Source organism: Manis javanica, chromosome 2 (genome assembly GCF_040802235.1).
Source record: "Manis javanica isolate MJ-LG chromosome 2, MJ_LKY, whole genome shotgun sequence".
Classification (NCBI taxonomy): domain Eukaryota; kingdom Metazoa; phylum Chordata; class Mammalia; order Pholidota; family Manidae; genus Manis; species Manis javanica.
In genome coordinates this window covers 24,652,188-24,669,309 of record NC_133157.1, presented here as the reverse complement: position 1 = coordinate 24,669,309, position 17,122 = coordinate 24,652,188, and the positions used below count along the sequence as shown (strand labels likewise).

At 42.5% G+C, this 17,122-nt stretch overlaps 1 protein-coding gene across 9 annotated transcripts in view; it reads left to right on the top strand.

Moving 5' to 3' along the window:
- The window catches only part of ZNF462 (zinc finger protein 462), a 133,659-nt gene that overhangs the window by 61,675 nt on the left and 54,862 nt on the right, over positions 1-17,122 (top strand). For 8 of the 9 annotated variants that reach the window (XR_012126920.1, XR_012126923.1, XM_073226624.1 and 5 more), the window contains 4 exons: positions 166-330; positions 2,057-2,160; positions 4,971-5,089; positions 8,582-8,773. Coding sequence is in view for 7 of the 9 variants with exons in the window: in XM_073226624.1 (XP_073082725.1) it covers positions 166-330; positions 2,057-2,160; positions 4,971-5,089; positions 8,582-8,773 (580 nt within the window). In the remaining 2 variants the exon portion in view is untranslated. Of the gene's footprint in view, positions 1-165; positions 331-2,056; positions 2,161-4,970; positions 5,090-5,316; positions 6,654-8,581; positions 8,774-17,122 lie in introns of those variants that run through there. The other variant, XM_073226632.1, reaches the window with a different exon arrangement.

Here is a 17,122-nt window from a genome sequence, read left to right as displayed (position 1 = left end):
TCCGCGACTCTCACAAATTCGTTACGTAAAAATACTCACGTTGCTCTCCCTCAGTTTTTAACCTGCAATCTGCTTTAAAATAAAGTGTGCTAGTAAGCTCCAAGAATAAATGCCGCAATCGAGGGCGGGCTCGGAGTACTGATGGCTACCACTGTATTTTACCAGCCTTTTGGTCACTTAGAAGAGGTGCCAAAGATCAAGGAGAGGAAGGTGGTGGGCTACAAATGTAAATTCTGTGTGGAAGTGCACCCAACGCTGCGAGCCATCTGCAATCACCTCCGGAAGCATGTCCAGTATGGCAGTGTCCCCGCCGTGTCAGCCGCTGTGAAGGTGAGGACTGAAAAGGTCTGGATGAGCATTCCTGTGTGCGAGCCCTGTGGGTTACTGATTAACTCCCTTGCTCAAAGCAGCTCAGGAAAGGGTCTCCCAGAATGTGGGCATTCCTGAGTTATGCTTGGATTGGTCTGGCTTGTTTTGATTTCTTTGCAGGTTGGACCTTCCTCACCTTCCGTGTCTCGACCCGGTCGCGTTTCGATCTGGTTGCCTTCCACGTGGATAGTTTGGCGGAAACAGAAGATCCGGGCCTCTCGGTACAGGAGGCTTTGGGTCGCCCTTCTGTTCTGCATTTAGTGCCATTACGTGTTTGCTCTTCCGAGTTACCCGAGCTCTTGAGACGAATCAAGTGGGTTCTGTTCCCATCATCTTCTGCTCCTCCCACTGCCTGACTTCTTACTGTTCTCATCTGGCTGATGGTCCAGATAGCCCAGGAGAATCTGTCTCTTACTTCTTATCCTGGGTCCTCCGAGGAGCATGAGAAACACTAAATCTGAAACGAAAGCCTCTAAGTCACAGTTGGCCGTGAGAGCCCGCTGACCTGATTTGCTTCCTCCATCCCCTCTCCCCATATGTTGCTGACAAATGCCTTCCCTCTCCCACAACCATTATAAGGCCACCTGTTTTGAATAACATACATAATCCTAACAGCAGCCACTGTTTCAATAACCAAGCCACCATCCCTGCCTTCCAGGAGATTGCTAAGTACTTAATCATTTTTGAGCAGAGAAGTTAGTTCAGGGCTGTGGCTATGTGAATATATTGTTGTCATCTGCGCTTCTTGATCTTGCACCCTGTTTTGCCAATGTGGCATAGAGGTTAAGTCTCTGCTATTCTTGAAGACTGAAGCCTTGTGGCTGTTTGCAGAGCAGTGGCACCCAGGCACGGTGGCATCAGCTTCTTCCACGCCACTGCGGTGTGTCCCTGGTATGTTTTCTGGAACCACTCGAGGGAGACAGAGCAGCTCTTCCTGGGTAATCAGTAATCCAAGGAGCCACCTTGACACATAAGCAACTTAAAGCCAGTCTGCTCCTTAATTTTTTTGATTGATTACACAGCAACCTTCATTCAAGGGGTGAAGTCATCATCTGCAGGTCAGGGGCGGCAAAGGAAAGGATCTTCACTTAATTTCCCAGTGATGGCCCAAGACTCCTAGATGACCAAACTACTCTGCTTTTTCCTCTTCCTTCCTTCCTTGTCTCTGAACTGTAACCCTAACCCTGCTTTATGTCAGTTTAGATGGGATCCCAATTAGAATTTTCTTTTTAAGATGGGAGATAAATCAGTGAACTGTCTTCAGAGTGAGAGAGCCCCTCTCACGTTTCCCAGGCAGTAGCAACCTATGTCTGAACATGTTGCCTTAAAATCATCTCCACTGCATGAAGAATGGCAGTCAGGGAGCCGGAGAGGCAGGGGAGGAAGCCTTACCAGGACATACTGAGAAATCTGGGAGCATGAAGGGAGAGGAGGAAAGCTGGGGGCTACGATGATGGATATTTATTTTGTTGGTGGGGCATGTGTGTGTGTGTGGTTCTCTTAGCAGGAGGCTGAGGACCCTTCCCACTTGTTCTTGGATGGACTGGAAGCTGCCAAAGATGCCGGCGGCACCCTGGTGGACCGGGTGGATGGTGCACACTGCTTGCTTGATGGAATGTTGGCAGATGAAACCCGGCCGGGGGGATACCATTGTAGTCAATGTGACCGAGTCCTGATGTCCATGCAGGGGCTGCGTTCTCATGAGAGGAGCCATCTGGCCCTGGCCATGTTCACCCGTGAGGACAAGTACAGCTGCCAGTATTGCTCCTTTGTTTCTGCTTTCAGACACAAGTAAGTGCTCTGGAGGGGTCGCAAGTGGTAACTGGGAGGAAGTGTCAGAGTGGAAGGCAGCCAGGCTAGAGCAGACGGCCTTAGGGAGTCAGAGGCCCCTCTCAAGATTCCTGCCTGCTTAGTTGGCTGTTAACTTGAGCCTCAGTCACCTTATCTGAAAACTGGGCCTAAGAATGTGGTTGACATTAGACTTGGCTGATAACAGGCGTTTTTTTTAAATGACAGTTTTGGAGGTATTGCTCTAGTTCATGCAAGGGAAGACCAGATAGTAGATGTGTTTACTGGTACATCTGTCAAACATCCAGAACTCTATCATCATTTGACGAAGTAAAGTTTCATTTGGGAAATCGCATGGCTAAGGAGGTAAAATTAGGACCATCAACTCAACCCGTGTGACCAAAGACTCATGGAATCATGGCTTGGTATTTTTAAAAAGACCTTGAAAGGAAAGGAGTTTATGGATACCCAAGAGAGGGCCTTGAAGTACAGGTGGTTGAGAGGGAGCCCATCACCGCTTTGAAATTGTCAGTTTGCAGTGTTGGGTAAGGAAGGCCTTTCAGGGCGATAGGAAGAGGGATGGTCCTGAGAAGGAGCAAACCTGTGGTGCCTTTCTCTTTCAACTGTCTAAGAGAGACAAGCGTGCCACACCATGTTCTACAGTCTTGGGGGAAGGGGACTGATGGTAAGACAGATGTGGTTTCTTTTTATGGTAATTGAAAATAGATGTTGGACCATTTGCTTTTTTAAAAAGTGCTCATTAGTGCTTGTGGAGAGGCAGGAGGAGACAGTGCTTCTACAGAGGACAGGGTGAGTTACGAACTCTTAATTACTACACAGAGCCTAATATCTAATCTGGTCATCAGATCTATGCGCTGGCATAAAACTTGTGTATTCTCATCAATTCAGTAAGTCTTTATTGACCAGCCTCTCTCTGTTTCCTGACACACAGCACAACCTTGATAAATCATTGTGAATGACTGAATATGCCCTATGCTGGGTACTGTGCTGGGACATAAAGATGAGCAGGACATGGTCAGTGATCTGAGGCTTTTTAGGGTCTAGTTGGGTTATAAAGAAAGCAAGCACACAAATGATTTGGTCTTTAACAAATATATCAATAAAACGCTATGAAGTTTCAAAGAAGGAAATGTGGCATCCACTTTGCAAGAATCAGGAATGTTTTACAGAGCAGGAAGCATTCGAGTCGGTTTTAAAGTAGGAAGATAGGAGTTGAATGGTGTGGAAAGGGCATGCACTGTAGAGGGCAGGACCAGAGAATGCAAGCCTGTGGAAGACAGAGGCCCATGGGGTCCAGCTGGTGGTCCGGTTTCCTGGTATCTAAGTTATATCTAAAGGAACAGTAGAAAATAAGGTCTGAACACTTGAGACCATATTTGGAGTCTCCAAATACAGAATTAGTACTTTGGAATTTTCATTACTGGTAAAAGAAAGCCTCTGAAATGACTGAAGTCATAATTGCTAACATGTATTGAGCTCCACTATGTGCCAGGCACTTTCCTAAGCTTCTTCAAGTATTATTTTATTCTCAGAACAGCCCTCTGTGGTACAGGCCATAATTATCTCCATTTTATGGATAGGAAAAGTAAGGCCCTTTAGTAGAGAGAGATTATTTAACTTGCCCAAGGCCACACAGTTTATAAGAAGTAATAGCTGGGATTTGATTCCCGGCATCTGACTCTGATGCTGTTGGGTTGAAAAAAAGATGGGGGAAATCAATGAGGAGGCAGTGGTGGTAGCTGATCCGAGAAGTTAGGGTGGAATTCTGACCGTGGTTGAGGGAACTAGAATCTTCATGACTTGGAAAAACTGTCTTAACATAGGGGGTACAAATGGCACCTCGGTTTCCGGTCTCGTCGACTGGGAATGGTAGTGCTCCTTAGAGAAAGGAGGAAATGAAAAAGAGATTTTGTTGTGGAGAAAAAAGTCATGGTTTTGTTTAGAGCTAGTTGAGTTTCAGATAGCTAAAGGGCAGCCAGAGGGAGATGTCCAGAGACATCTCGAAGCACTGCTGTGGAGCTCAGGAGAACATCATGCGTTTAGATGGTAAGCAGTATCATTCCCATATGAGTATTTAGAAAGGAATTGAGTTCTCTGGGGTACTGATACAAATTAGAACTTCTTCCCACACCTTGTTTAGTAGACTGATTATTTTTTAGACTAGTAATTATTATGAAATACTGATCATTCCCTATAGTTAAATAACTTCCTTCTAAGTTGCTTCTGGAAGACTGATATACAGCAAACATGGTTGTATTTATCAGAAGGGATGACCAGCCTTTGGGTCACATGACAGCCTTTAAACCTGCTTGTGCTTTGCTTCCATATTTGCAAAGACCTTGGAAATATAGCCTGTTGCCTGTCATTCAACCACTTTAAAACCCTTCCCGACTCGAGTGTTCATGGTGAACATGGGATTAAGATTTAGAAACTCAGCCCTTTTTAAATGCAGAATTTCTCTGATTCCTATTCTTTTTTTCAACGAGATAAAGGGCTATTCTTCACTGACTTGGCAGAAAACTTGAATTCACCCATATTTTACCTTTCCTTTTTGGATGCCCTTTTCAAATTATCAGTGCTTCTAGAGAAGGGAAAAGTAGTGTTTACCAAGACCTGTTAGCAATGCCGTGTCTCTCAATCCAAAAAAGACTTTTGACTACTTCCTTGAGCTTCCTGTCCTTTAGAGTAGGTAAAACAAATCATTGGAAAGTAACAAAACAAACAGCTTAGAGATGGAAAAGGGCAATTTTTTAATCCTATCATTTTCTCTTCATTTTTCTTTCTACATCCAGCTTGGATCGCCATATGCAAACCCACCACGGACACCATAAACCATTCCGATGCAAACTCTGCTCCTTCAAGTCCTCATATAACAGCCGGCTGAAAACGCATATACTCAAAGCTCATGCTGGTGAGTTGGTATTCACGATGCACTAGTTCTCTGAGTTTGAAATCCAGTGATCTTTACTGAGTGAAATTTTAAAAACCTCTTGGCCCACACATGAGAATAAGCTATTCTTGAGATGCTTATATATTCAGTTTTATTCTGACCTAAAACAGAAAATTAAGACTCGCCTCAAGACAAAGTAATACCAAGCCAACGTCATCCATGTCATAGTTGATTCATGCTACCAACAGGTTTTGTCTTTTAGAGAAATTTCTAAAATACCTAGCCTCTCTAATGGAAATGCAAGAATTGATACAACCACTAAAGATAATTCCCAACTAAAATGAAGTTGCAATCTTGAAGAAGTTCAGAGGGATAAGAGAACTAAAGATGTGTAAGATTCCTCATGAGAAGCCCTAAGATACATTTCCACACACTAGATAAGAAACGACTTTGGTTCACAAGTACCTGAGAGCTATGCGGGGCTCTGTCACTCTGTGGTTCCATCTCATCGGGCTCTGCACTGAGCACGCTATTTCATCTTATTTTAATCCTCCTGACCATCCTAAAGGGTAAGTGGTTGTGTCACCCAAAGTATCAGGTGAGGAAATGGATACTCAAAATCAAGTGACCTGTTTAAGACCACATCACCCATTCACTAAGAACTGGACTCCAGAACAAAAACCTGTATCTTCATCACAGATAAGACACTGTCTCTCTTTCTTTTCTGTTCTTCTCCACTTTGCATATGATAGAGGATGCCCGCAGGTAGCTAATCAGAACTCAGCCCGGGGAGGGCAGAGGTCAGAAGTCGGAAAGGCAGTGGAGAGGAACCTGGTGGTCTCCTTACGATGATCCCTGTCACTGTCAGGAGTCCGACTCCGCAGCCGCCTGTGGCCTTCTCAGAGGTTTGGACAGCTTTTCCTGAAGTTGGGTTGAACTGACTAATGGAGTAAAACTGCTCCGGCCTTCCAGCTGCCCAAAGTACCCTGGGCTTAAGGAATGGGACAGGGAGATTTGCTGTATGGGCTTTCCTCTGTCAGTATTTTTATACCTCCACAAAATTCTGCAGAACTGCATGGAGTAAGAGGTTTCTGGGTTCAAACCAGTCTTTAACCTCTGTATATTGTAATCATAGTGGGAGCTGGGTAAATGGTTTGGCCTGTGGGAAGGACTTGAAACGAGTGCCAGAGACTGTATGCTTACCCCAGGGCATCGAGCTCAGATGATGTTCTAGGAGCTGACCAAGCAGACTGACCTTCTGTGCTCACTGGCTGGTATGAGGGAAGCATCCGGGAAGAGAGAGCGGGAACAGTATGATTCGCTTCTCTACACACCCTGGAACCTTGGTGTCCGTGACATGGCTCTTAGCCACTGAGAGTGGCTTGGCTTGGAGAAAACCAGTACAGTTTTTTCCCCAGGACTCTTGACTCATCTTGTCTGTTCAATGGATTATTTTACTTGATTTTATTTTAAAGGATGAAAAGTCATGTAGACTAACCAAATAATCTGGATTTGAGTTCTGAGTGTTATGCTACCCAACAAGGTTCCTGGAGCCAGGCTTGCATTAAACAAATTGGAAATTGGGGTAAGGAGGGCAGTAGTGTTATCTACAATAATTAATACAAATATATATTATTGTATATGTAATACTGTATATATGTATATTTCTTATGCTATATAATACCATTGGTCATTGATAGTGCCCAGCATTCTCCTGTTAAGCCCTAGGTAATGGCTCAGAGACAGCCACCTTTGACCTCTTTGAACTGCCCTTCTACCTTGGGCTGTAGCATGTTGTATCATCAAGGGCTTTCTGGGAAATGTGTGCTCTGGGAGTCATCAGTGGTGAAGGGGAGGCTTATGCAGAACATGGGATGCCGCGCTCACTGCACGTGTGAAACCATTTAGTAATTTCCAAGGCAGCAGGGAAGTAACCACCTCAGCTGTGTAAAAGCAAGGGCAGGGCTTTGCCTTCTCACTGCTGCTCTAGCCCTGTCCTCAGTTCATCTTCGCTGTCCACAAAACTCTCATTACTGATGATCATTTCTTCCTCTTAGTCTCTACTTCTTTCTCTTTCCTTGTCTCTGGTTTTTAATTGTCACCTTAAAAATGAATTAAAAAATACCTGTTCATTAGAGAAAATTTGGAAATGAAAGAAGAAATACAGCCAGCCACCCATCATCTTATTACTGAAAGACCACTGTTGGTACCATTTGATGTTTCCTTTCTGCTGTCTCCTCTCTAATAATTTTGAACAATTGTGATCATAATTTAATCTAAAATGTATTACGCCTTTCTGTTTTTCTGAGTATAAGTATTTCATTTTTCATAATTTTCTGTTACCACAACTCTTCGAGAGCTTATTTAAATGAATGAGTATTCACCAAGAAGATTTGCCCACATTTACTTAATCATTTGCCTCTGATTGGAAATTTAAGTTGTTTCATACCATTTTCAAGCATAAATATATTGCTAAATAAAGCTTTCTGTGTATTAAAGGATAGTCCCTTCATGTAAACTCTCAGAAGTGCTGTTACTGAGTTACAGGCATGAACATTCTAACTTATTGTCATAAAAAGCAGACCACTGTCTGAGTTGTTCAAACTAGTGGATATCTGTTGGGCAACCTACACATGACCATTTCATACCCTTGCTTCTTAAAATGCAATTAATTTAAAAGCTGACTTAGGACTCAGGTAAATCACACTCTAATTTAATTTGGTCATAGTGATCTGTGCAGTATTTTGGTGGTATAAAAGTAAGTAAAAGGAAGACACTTATTTTTACTTAATGTCCTGTTAATTGAAGAATATTGGAGATAGACACATGCACATACACACACATTTATACATTCACAACTCTTTCTCAGTTACAGAAATATCTTTACCTGTTTTTGCAGTATTGATTAGATAGGGAAATGGAGTTTTTTATGCTGAGGTTTGTGAAGCGGTTCCCCCCAAAAAATGAAATTTAGATACATGGAAGCTGGAAGGTGTAGAGTCAGCAAAGAAATAAAAGAATGAGAATAGCACAATAGAGTTTACACTGAGCGGCTTTGTGCTTAGAAAGCCACTGATAAACCTTCGGATAAGAATTAAGCGTGTCATTTTCTGCAGATGATAAAAAGCAACCTTGAATGAAAACTGACATGGTCATTTCTAGCAGAGAGAGGAAGAAAGAGATTGGGGAACTTTCTGACAGACGTATCATAGACACTTGGTTTCACTCCCGGTTGGAGAATCAAACCCATAGGCTTATCCCTGTAAGAAGAGCAGGAAATGAAAAGGGAGCAGGTCACTTGGTTTTGGAGCTTGTTGAAGAGTTTCAATCCGGAGGAGCACTGTGGTGGTGGGAATGGGCAGGCAGTGGGTCCATGAGGCTTCTTAGACCAGGAAGCTTGAGAAGCCCTTCTGCAGAGTGAACTAACTGTGTTACTTTGTTTCCCACCCCACCCGACGCCCTTCCTCCCTCTTTCTTCCATTCTGTCTGTCCCTTACCACCCTTCTCTTCCAGGTGAACATGCCTACAAGTGTTCTTGGTGCTCATTTTCCACCATGACAATCAGCCAGTTGAAGGAACACTCCCTCAAGGTCCATGGAAAAGCCCTGACCCTCCCCAGGCCACGAATTGTCAGCCTTCTCTCCTCGCATGCCCACCACTCCTCCCAAAAAGCTACCCCGGCGGAGGAAGTGGAAGACTCTAATGGTAAAAGTGGGCTTCCGAGCCAGAATTAACCACTTAAGGTTGAGGTGGGCTGGGATGAACAGCCAGTCATTCTTTCTAGAGGAAAATCGTAACAAACACATGATGGTTCAAGTGAAGGAAGAAATGTGAAAATGTTGGAACAGTAGAGAAATGGGGTGGGAAGGACAAGTGAACTCGGCGAGCATCTGGTGCTGTGGCAAGGGAAGAACGGGAAAAGCCCAATACTCGCGAGCCTTGGTGGGACGGGCACATCGTGTGGGGTGAACTGATGCTGGGATTCTTCCCTCGTGGTTGTGAGCAAGAAAGTGGATGGAATGCCAGGCAGGTCAACTGCTTTGTTTACTTATTTACTTATTATGTTCTGTCTTGTCCTAAAAAAAAATGTACCATGAAGCGTATAGAAATGCCAGATCTGTGAGTTAACTACTCAGGATGCAGGGTAGGAATGGATGGGGCAAGTATAACACAGTGATTTCTTAGAGCTGAAGGGTGTTGAGAAGCTTCTGTTAGGAAGCGAGTTTAACTGCCCAGCTAGGGAGCTTCAGAAGAAATACAGGAAGCCATACAGGTGTGGCATAGTGAGCAAAGGGATGGTTTAGTGTTTTGATCAGACCAAAAAACAGAAGTGTTTTGATTACTCAGCTCACCTTAGGTGGCTGCAGAATGGGGTGCTTAGGAGAGGAGGAAGCCTATAAATTCTTAGAGAGGTAGATGACCTTAGAGTCTTCTGTGCCCCTCTGATGTTCAGATCTCTGCAGCATCTCTAGTAACCAGGTATCTACCACCAGCTTGAATATTTCTCACTTGAATACTGGTCAGGGAACTGACTGTACCCAAGATCTACTGTTACGTTCTTGGGAGGAGCTTAGTGGACTGGAAAGCTAATTCATGGGCTCTTCGCAACAAAGCCTTGGCTTTGAAGCTTGCTTCTCTCCCAGTTGTGTTTTTTTGTGGGCAGTATTAGCTTCTGTTTATGTAAACTTGGAGAATGATATTTACCTTAATTGATTATGAAACAAGGTATACATGTAAAATGGCTAATATAACATCTGACACATAGTAGGTATTTTAAACAGTCATTTTATTTCTGCAGTTTTTACCCTTTGACTGAAGTTTTGGCCTCTGGGACCATTTGTAACAAGAATGAATTTGGGGTTATTTTTAATGTAAGGGTTTAAAAAGATAGGCTTTCCAGGTAATCTGAAGATCTGACAACTGGACATGTCAATTATCAGATTATTCAAAAGAGTAAATGAGTAATCTTCATTCATGAGGCCTGTATGGAGACAACTGTAGGGGGAAAAGGTAAGTCCTGAAACTAAAAGCTGCCTTTATTGAGTTGTAGAACTTGGTGGGTTTTCCTTTGGCAAAATCATTAAATGCTATGCTAAAAACAACAGGTCCTTATTGGTATTCATATGTTAACGGACTTCTATTTAACGAAGAAGGCTTGTTATTATGACTGGATTGTAAGGAGCACAGTGTCTCCTCATCTGTTGTGTAGTGGTTTAAGTGGAGGAGGAAGCCTCGCGGTGGTGTTTTCCAGGAAAATGTAGTCTTAAAGCTAGGTTTAAGGGAGAGTACATGTGAGAGTCTATGGAAAATATCCCTTTTGCAATTTGAGAGTCTGTTCATTGGAAAAGATGGGTATGTTGCACAAAAGGGCAAAATACACCTTGACATAAATTTATAACATCTTTATTAACATGATTTTTAATTCATTGCTTTCATCTGAAATGGAAGCTACACTTCTGGAGCCACTTGGATGAAATCGACCATCCAAACCCCATTTCCATCAGAGGTTTTCCCTGAGACATTTCTCTCAATGTCATCCCGTCTTTTTCCTTTGTCCTTCTTCCATGGAAGGCGAGTCTTGGTCACAGACAAGGCAGCCCCACAGACTAGTCACTGCACCGATCATCTTCTTCTGCATAGGCTAAGAAGAGCTGAGTTCAGTCCATTTCTAGAGTCCATTCTCTCTGCCAGGATCTATGCTGTGCACCAAAGAACCATAAGTACACTACCATTCTCGTCCTCCGGATAGCTTAAAGTCAACAGTTCAGAAGGTACTGTCAGCATGGTATTGAGCTGACTGTAACCCTAAGCCTCAGGCTCAACCTTCCTGGGGTGATTCTTGATGCTGGACTAGGTTAGGACCTTGGGGGGGGATGGTCACAGAAACATGATAGGTGATGTTTAATAACTGCATAACACAGATCTCCTGTCTGTTCAGCCCCAAAAGATAATCTGCAATGTATAAAAGTGATTTTTTTTCCCCTCTTGCGGAGAAACATAGTGACTCTGAAAGTCCTTGGGTGGTAACTGTTTAGTGAGGCCTACATTACAGTTCCAGGAACTTGGGCTGTTTTTAATGTATATCAATAACATATCAATGGGGTGACAATGATTAGTGTAATTTGATTTAAAAAAGCTTGGTTAGAAGGTGGGGTAAATAGAAAGAAGGCATCCAGTGGACTATTCTCATGAATAAATAGCTCTCTGGAAAGAATAATGAATAGTTTATTTGCACAATAAATATTTTCTTGAAATCATTACAATATACACCGTGCATAGGTTCTGGATGCCCAAGAATGACTGAGGAGGTTGAAATGGGAGGACTGTTTGCTAGGGAGCTGAGTGGTAGATTCCTAGGAACGGCTAACTCTGGGGGATAAAAAAACAGCTGTGGGGCTAGACAGTAGCCTGTAAATCATGCCTTGAATGGTGTTTGAAACATGCATGTGAAATCCAATTGCACATTTTAATAGGGAGAAGCTGTGGGGCTATTGGCTCTCAGTGAAGGTTTCCCACACTACAGATGCCAGGACACTGTGAACACAAGAACCAAAAATGTGTTGCAGGCCTGAGGGGAGGAGAGATCCATAAAACCGGGGCAATCACCAGTGTGTCCTTGGCTTTCTGATTCCTTAGTGAGGGATGTGAATAAAACGAGTCGACATGCTCACTGCTATTTGCAGTGGTCAAATGCTTGCAGCCTTGAGAGTGAGCCAGTCTTCTCTGGCATAAGAAAGCAAGCTGGGAAAGAAGGTTCTTCCAAAGCCACTCTCTCTCCCAACCCAGCGGGGAGCCCTGTAAGGGAGGGAACCTGAGAAGGTGGAGGGAAGATTTCACCCTAGCTGCCTGGCCACACACCTGTTCGGTACGTAAACAGAGCTCTTAGGCTCTGGGCTGTCCATCTTGACATGTTTCACCAGCACGTGAATCCCTTATATATTCTTTGTGATCGGTTGTTGGAAAGAAAAGCAATGGCTATGTGGCATTGGTTCTGTGTGTAGGATAATGAGAAATGACATGTAATTGGTATTCTAAACAATGCGTTAAGGGGCAATCATAAGGTTGTCAACAAAAGGAAGTACGCTGCTGTGTTTGTGTTTATAGGGTTCCTTCTGTCACACAAAATAAAGGACTGGGTTTTATCAGGCTTTTTCCAAGTCTTCTGCTTTCAGTACCAAAAAATACACATAGACATCTATAAAATAACAAAGAAACTAGAGCAGTGTAGTTTAGTTATGAGATTTGTTTAGGTTTGAGAAGCTACACAATGCATGGGCAATGGATATGCAATTTAAAATTCAGCTACATCCTTTATAAGCAGTCACCAGTGGTCACACTCTAGTTTTTTACTCCCTTGAACTTCCCCCAGAAGAAAAGATTATTTTTCTTCTGTCTACCCCTTCATGCCATATGGAATTGCCTGCCTTGAGAAGTAGCTACTGTGATGCGTTTAAAACAAAAATCAGACACTTAAACTGGATATGAAACAAGTATGAGTATGGATAATGTAAATTTTTTAGGTCCGTGCCCCAGGTGCAGGCTAGGGAAGACACTGAGGCAATCACCCCTCCCTCCATAGTGTAGAATCTCCATGTAGTCTTCCCAGTGGAGAAGTCTTTGCTATTACTAATTTATAAGAAAATGTTGTAAAGAGCTTTGTGATTTTTTTTAGCAAAAGATTTTCTGTTACAACTTTTCAATTGGCTCTTCTGTTCTACACTCTAGAATAGTTGATACACACTGTTTTTGCAAAGACACCTCTAGTCAGTGAACCACAGGTGTTTGTTATTGTCATATCCAAGTCCTCTCAACACAGTCACAGTCGCCCTTCTGTCCCACCACACTCATTCCTGAGTGGCTTCACTAACAAGAACTGATGTTCCCAGCCTTCTCTGATGACTAATGGCTCCTTCCTCTGAAAACCAAGTTTCACTGCCCCAACCCAACTCTGATTACCTCCTTTCTATTGACGATCTCAGTGTTCTGTTTGTACTTGTGGCTGGGCTGTTGATTCTGTCCCCTGACTTGTGAGTGGGGGCAGTTAGGTGTGGGTACATACTACGTCCTGACTTTTTTCTAGTGTTCAGTGATTTCTTGGAGGCCTAACAGTTTTCAGCTCAGTTCGTGGCCTTGAGTCTCTTAAGTCTTTACTAAGTCCTCAGAATCAAATTGTGTGAGGGTAAGTTTATTTCATTTCTACTGAGGGGGCAAGTTCAAAACACAGACCCTCCAAAGATGGAATTCTAGGGACTGCTCTCAGAAAATTTTCTGACAAATTATTCTGCCAAGGGGAAAAGGTCGTCTGTGAAAGCATTTTGAACATTGTCGTTGTTCCCTGCATAACAAGACCTTCTGTAGAGGTGGGAAATGGTAGGTTGAGACAGTGTAAACCTTTACAACACCCAGAAGGAGACAGAAAATGTAGTAGAGCTGGAGAGGTGGCATCACTGATGTGGTCACTGGGTAGCAGAGACACTTCTTAGATCAAGTGTACACAAGCATTCACCCTGGAGGGCGCTAGTTTATTCTCTGTGTCTTTGCCAAAAAACATACAGAGTTTGATTGCAGTTAAATCCAAATTCAGAGAAGCTTTAGAGTGAAACTAATCAATAGAACTCATACATTAATAAAGTTTTCTTTTCTGCCTGAAATTTTGTCCACTAGGGTTTTTAACATAGTATATTAGAGAGTTTTCTTTATGAGACTTAATACTGGTCAATCTCTACAAACCATAAATCAAGGATTGGCAAACATTTGGAAAGGATCAGATAGAAAATATTTTTCGGCTTTGTGGGCCATATGCTCTGTTACAACCTCTCAACTGTGCCATTGTAGCACGAAAGCAGCCATAAACACTGTGTAAACAAATGGACATGGCTGTGTTCCCATAAAACTTGATGTACGAAAACAAGGGAGGCTGAATTTGGCCCCTGGGTCAAATGTCACTGACTCCTGCCATAGATGGTTGACGGAAAAATTACAGCAATACCCATGAAATTAATCCAGACGTTAACAAATGATATTATAGACCCTTATATTTAATATATGGAATATTTCTAGACTTCACTTCAAGTGTAACTTGACCTAAGTATATTCTTCATTTCATATATGAAATGTAGGGTATTATAGCTTTAAAAATGTTTGCATATGAATTATATTTGAGCTTAAAGGAAAATCTCTGAGAATTGTGTTGAATCTATTGCCAAACTGTCAATTCATTTAACCTTGACTATAGCAATACTTGACACTGAAAAATTAAGATCTAAGATGCCTGCTTTTCAAAGAGAACCTTTTCAGATTTCTAAATAGGTCAGACATAAAATTCAACCTTTAAGAGGATCCAATTAGTTGCTAGGGCATCAGACCTTCCACACAGGTTCCAATTGCAATCAGATTTCTCTTGGGGGCGAAAGAAAGAAGAGGTTGTTTCTTTAAAAATGACATAGGGAAATGGAGACTCTCAAGTGAATAATTGTGAAGTACAAAGATTTACATCGTTTATAGCACATGGGATACAAGGCATCATTTTAATGGTTTGGCCATAATTTTTAATAGGTTCTTCTGCTCTCAAAATTATCTGACCAGAGAATACTAACCTTCCCTTTTTGACATCAGAATTTCTACATTAATGTGCGATCTTGAGTTTATTTTAATGCTTATTATGAAGGATGGCATTTCTACTGTAATGACTTGGAGGTCTGCAACTCCAGTGGTACAAACCTGTACAGATGATTCTGTAACCTCTGTTGTGCATTCAGAAGTTATCAGGGGAAACTACTAGAAGGCCTCAATAGCAAATAGGGAGCTTCCACAATGATCACCACCCTGATGTCAAATATCATGGATAGACCTTTCCAGAAAACCCACCTGCCTGAGATTTCTGTAACTTTTTGAATTAGCCACAGTTTCATGTGCCAAGGATTTAAAAAAATCATTTCAAGTGTAAGTTTTCCATGTCCTGGGAACTTTGCCGACAAACCCATCTCCCTCTTCCCACGCCAAGGAAAACATTTGTTCACCAGGAATATAAGCATATATTTCCAGACTCACTCAGAGCTAGTTCCTAGCAACACTTGAGTTTGCTCCATAATTCCATATCTGACTTTGCATCTCTTGGCAAACTGCTGAGACGTTACCTGAAGTCCTCTAGAGCCTCTGTTGTGGGAAGTATCTAGAAGAAAGAAGAAATCTGCTTTATTCTTTGGCACAAAATATATTCCGCTCTTAGTTGAGTCATTGAAAAGTGACTAATCTTGGTTTCTTTTTGAAAGGAAGAATTTTCCCTTGTCTTCTTGCCTACCTCAAATTTTCTTTCCCTGGAACTGGAGCTAGATATTTTAGCCTAGTTATATTTGATATAAAAATCCTTCAAAGTCTCTTGAGACTTCATATGATTCATAGATGGCCCTCCTCTCTTTCCAATACTGTTCTGCATTAGAGGATTTTACAGTAGCAGAAGGAAGGGTATTGGATTTGGGGGACTGGCATGAGTGAGTCATGATTCAGAGATAGGGATCCTGGGCCAGCCTTCCTAGAGCAGAAAGTATGTCCTAGGCAAGATGAGCAGGTGAAAAAAAAATTTTAAGTGCAGTGATGAGAGAAATATGCCAGAAATAACCTTTTCCAAACAACTATAACTTTTATATATATATATATATAAATTACATGAGTTTTGATGGTGTGGCCCAAGGAAGCATGTCCAAATGATGGACATATTTCATGCTAACTCATCTGTAATCCTAAATGGTAAGTTATGGAAAAATCCCAGTGGTGGTGGTTAAATATAAAAATGGTGAAATAAAGAAAGAAAGGCCAAAGTGACTTGAGAGGCTTAGGTAGGATCTGCTTGCTTTTCGCCGGATTCAGTCGCTTGTTCTTTATGCCCAGGAAGGGATATGTTCCTGCCTTGGAGGCTTTTCTACTTGTAAGTAGATTCAGAGTCATAAAGCTCAACCCAAAGGAGGTGTTTGGCTGAGAATTCAGGGCCCCGCTAAGGTTTTATTTACCAGCACGCTGCTCTTGGAGAAGTCATCCAGGGCTAGGTTCTTCAGCTTCCTCAGGGACACAAAGTATTCTTAGATGACTCATGCAAGCCACCCTCCTTATGTCATCTTTTATTTTTATGTGCTGTGAGCCCTCTTCCAAGCTGCAGCGATAGCCACATCGAGCCTCACAGGACCTTCAAAACCCTTCATCTAGTCCTTGAATTCTTTATCATTGCTCTTTTCTTTCCCCCTTTGATCAGTTTGAAAGTCTTCCATTCTGGTATTGTTATAAGGGTTCTGGATGTCTCTTCTTTAATTCCTAAATGAATAGTTTAAGCATATTTTTTTTAAAATTCTGATTGCCTTAAATTTGTCATCTGACTTAATATGTCAAATGAATTGGAGGCACAAATTATTAGTCTCGTTTTACAGAGAAGGAAACAGACAGTGAGGACTGAAATGATGGGTGTAAAATCACAAAACATACATGGTGCAGCTTGTGTGAACCCACAGCCCTTAACCTCTGTGCCACGTCATGGAAGTCTCGTGGTGGAAATACACATCCGTCCATTATCCAGGGTAGCGACCTGGCCCCTGCCCCTACGTTCAGGGTCCTTGTAATCTTCCAAAGGAAACTAAAATGAAGTTCTTACTACTGATTGAAGTTCAGAGTTTAAGTTAATAATAGGTACCAGTAGTGCTGAGTTAGAGGAGCAGAACAGAGTGACGTGAGAAATTGTGTGTGTGGATATTCATAGCTATAGCCATGGAGAGGAGAAGGAATTGGTGAGTCAGGGAGGGCTTCTTGGAAGAGGTGGGACTATGGCTGGGCTTTGAAGGGTGAGTGGGATTAATACAGGCAGAAGGAAGTCCATACAAGCAGAAGTAGCAGATGGGAGCAAACATACAGAAGAAGGAATCCTCATAGCAAGGAGACCAGTCTGGCTAGAGTGGAGTAGGGGTAATGGGAGCTAGTGAGGGGATAGTCGGCGAGGGGAGAGGAAGCAGAGCTAGACTGCAGGGGTAGTTGGTACCAGGAAGAGGTTTTTAGACTTGTTAAGCAGCTGAA